At 54.6% G+C, this 1,557-nt stretch overlaps 1 protein-coding gene across 1 annotated transcript; it reads right to left on the bottom strand.

The window, feature by feature from the left end:
* Nucleotides 1-283: 283 nt before the first annotated feature.
* LOC122387892 (uncharacterized protein K02A2.6-like) lies at nt 284-1,312 on the bottom strand. Its single transcript, XM_043378544.1, has one exon. The coding sequence runs from the start codon at nt 1,310-1,312 to the stop codon at nt 284-286; it is 1,029 nt and encodes a 342-aa protein (XP_043234479.1).
* Between the last annotated feature and the right edge of the window lie 245 nt (nt 1,313-1,557).

Consider the following 1,557-nt stretch of genomic DNA (forward strand, 5'->3'; position numbering starts at 1 on the left):
CAAACTAGGCGTTGTCTTGTGCAGGAGAAAGTGGCGAATTCGGTAGGATATGTTTCGGAGTGGAAAAAGTGTGAAAACATTGTTGATTTCCTACACTTATCTAGAATACCATTCCTTTAACCCGCGCCCTGCTGGGGGGGTGTTTGAACACCCCCCCCCCTGTGGTTTTTCGCGAATATCTCAAAAACGGCGGCGCGGAGCGCCGCCGTTTTTGGTATAGCTTATCATACATCAATTCTACACATGTTGTAAAAATTTCAGACCAAGGTCATTCAAGGTCAGGTCACCAGGTCACTTGAAGTGCACGACAACGGTCGAGAAGAGCTCGAAGATGGTGCTCATGTTCTTCCAACGTCTTGCTGTATATCATGATGTCATCGACTACCTTGACGAAGTTGTCGAGACCTTGGAGAGCGAGGTCCCCTCGCCGGCAGTACTCGTCCCCAGTCGAGATAAGACCCATGGGAGCTCGGAGGAACTTGAAGCGACCCCAGGGAGTCATGAAGGTGGTCAGGTGCTGACTGTCCGGGTGCAGTGGTAGTTGCCAGTAGCCAGACTTCGCATCTAGAATCGAGAAGAACTTCGCTTCAGTGGGCACTTGTGAGACGGCTTCTCGAGGCGTGACGAGTGGATGGAGTGGCCGCTTGACGAACTTGTTCAACTTGGTCAGGTCGATGCAGATGCGAACACCAGATGCCTTTGCAACCAGTACGAGGGGATGACACCAGTCAGCAGGCTCTGCACCGAGTGGTGCGATGATGCCGTGTAGGACCATTTGGTCCAGCTGTGCTTTGACCTCGTCCCTCCAGGCGAAGGGGACTGGGCGAGCTGAGCGGACCGCAAACGGCTCTGCATCCTCTGTGACATGGATGACCATGGGTTCACCAGCCATCGGTTGGAGTGAGCCCTCGCTGTCATCCGTGAAGACATCGCGGTACTCCTGGATCAACTCTTGCCGCAGTGTACTGCGCAGCATGTTCTTGGACTTCGAAGTTGCCGATGGCGAACTGTTTGCTCCATCTGTTGGAGATGCTGCGACTCTGTGAACGCCAGACGGCTGCTTCGCCGGCTCAGGGTAGTGGGCAGGAAGAATACCCAGTGCCTTAGCGGTATACCAGGCCAAGAGCATCCCACGGGACTCGGGAAAGACGTACACGGTGTCCCGGGACGTTTTGTCTTGAAGACTGATGAAGGTGTCGAAAGTGCCGATGCAGCACATTGGTTGGCCATTGGCAGCAGAGATCTGGATGCTGGGTGGGGGTGACAGAGCATCCGTCGTCACTCCGAGAAGACGAGCTGTTTCGGCGCTCATCACCGTGTACGTCTTTGACCGTGCTCATCACCGTGTACATTGTGCTGAAGACGCAGATACTGTTCAATCTTGTCCAGGGACGAGTTGACATCGTCCAGGTGAGGGCAGATGCCGACCGCATGCAGACTGGCGGCGCGCATGTCCTCGGTGAAACAACCTCTCAGGTAGGCGAGTTGGTCTGCCTGACCAAGCGTGAAGATGCTTCCAAGGCGATAGTAATCATCCCAGGATGACCTCCATAGACG

The sequence above is a fragment of the Amphibalanus amphitrite genome, unplaced genomic scaffold (assembly GCF_019059575.1).
Source record: "Amphibalanus amphitrite isolate SeventyFive unplaced genomic scaffold, NRLGWU_Aamphi_draft 000302F_arrow, whole genome shotgun sequence".
Lineage (NCBI taxonomy): Eukaryota > Metazoa > Arthropoda > Thecostraca > Balanomorpha > Balanidae > Amphibalanus > Amphibalanus amphitrite.

Bases quoted from the DNA above. Each gene is read 5' to 3' on its own strand.
- LOC122387892 (XM_043378544.1), bottom strand. From the start codon at position 1,312: ATGAGCGCCGAAACAGCTCGTCTTCTCGGAGTGACGACGGATGCTCTG.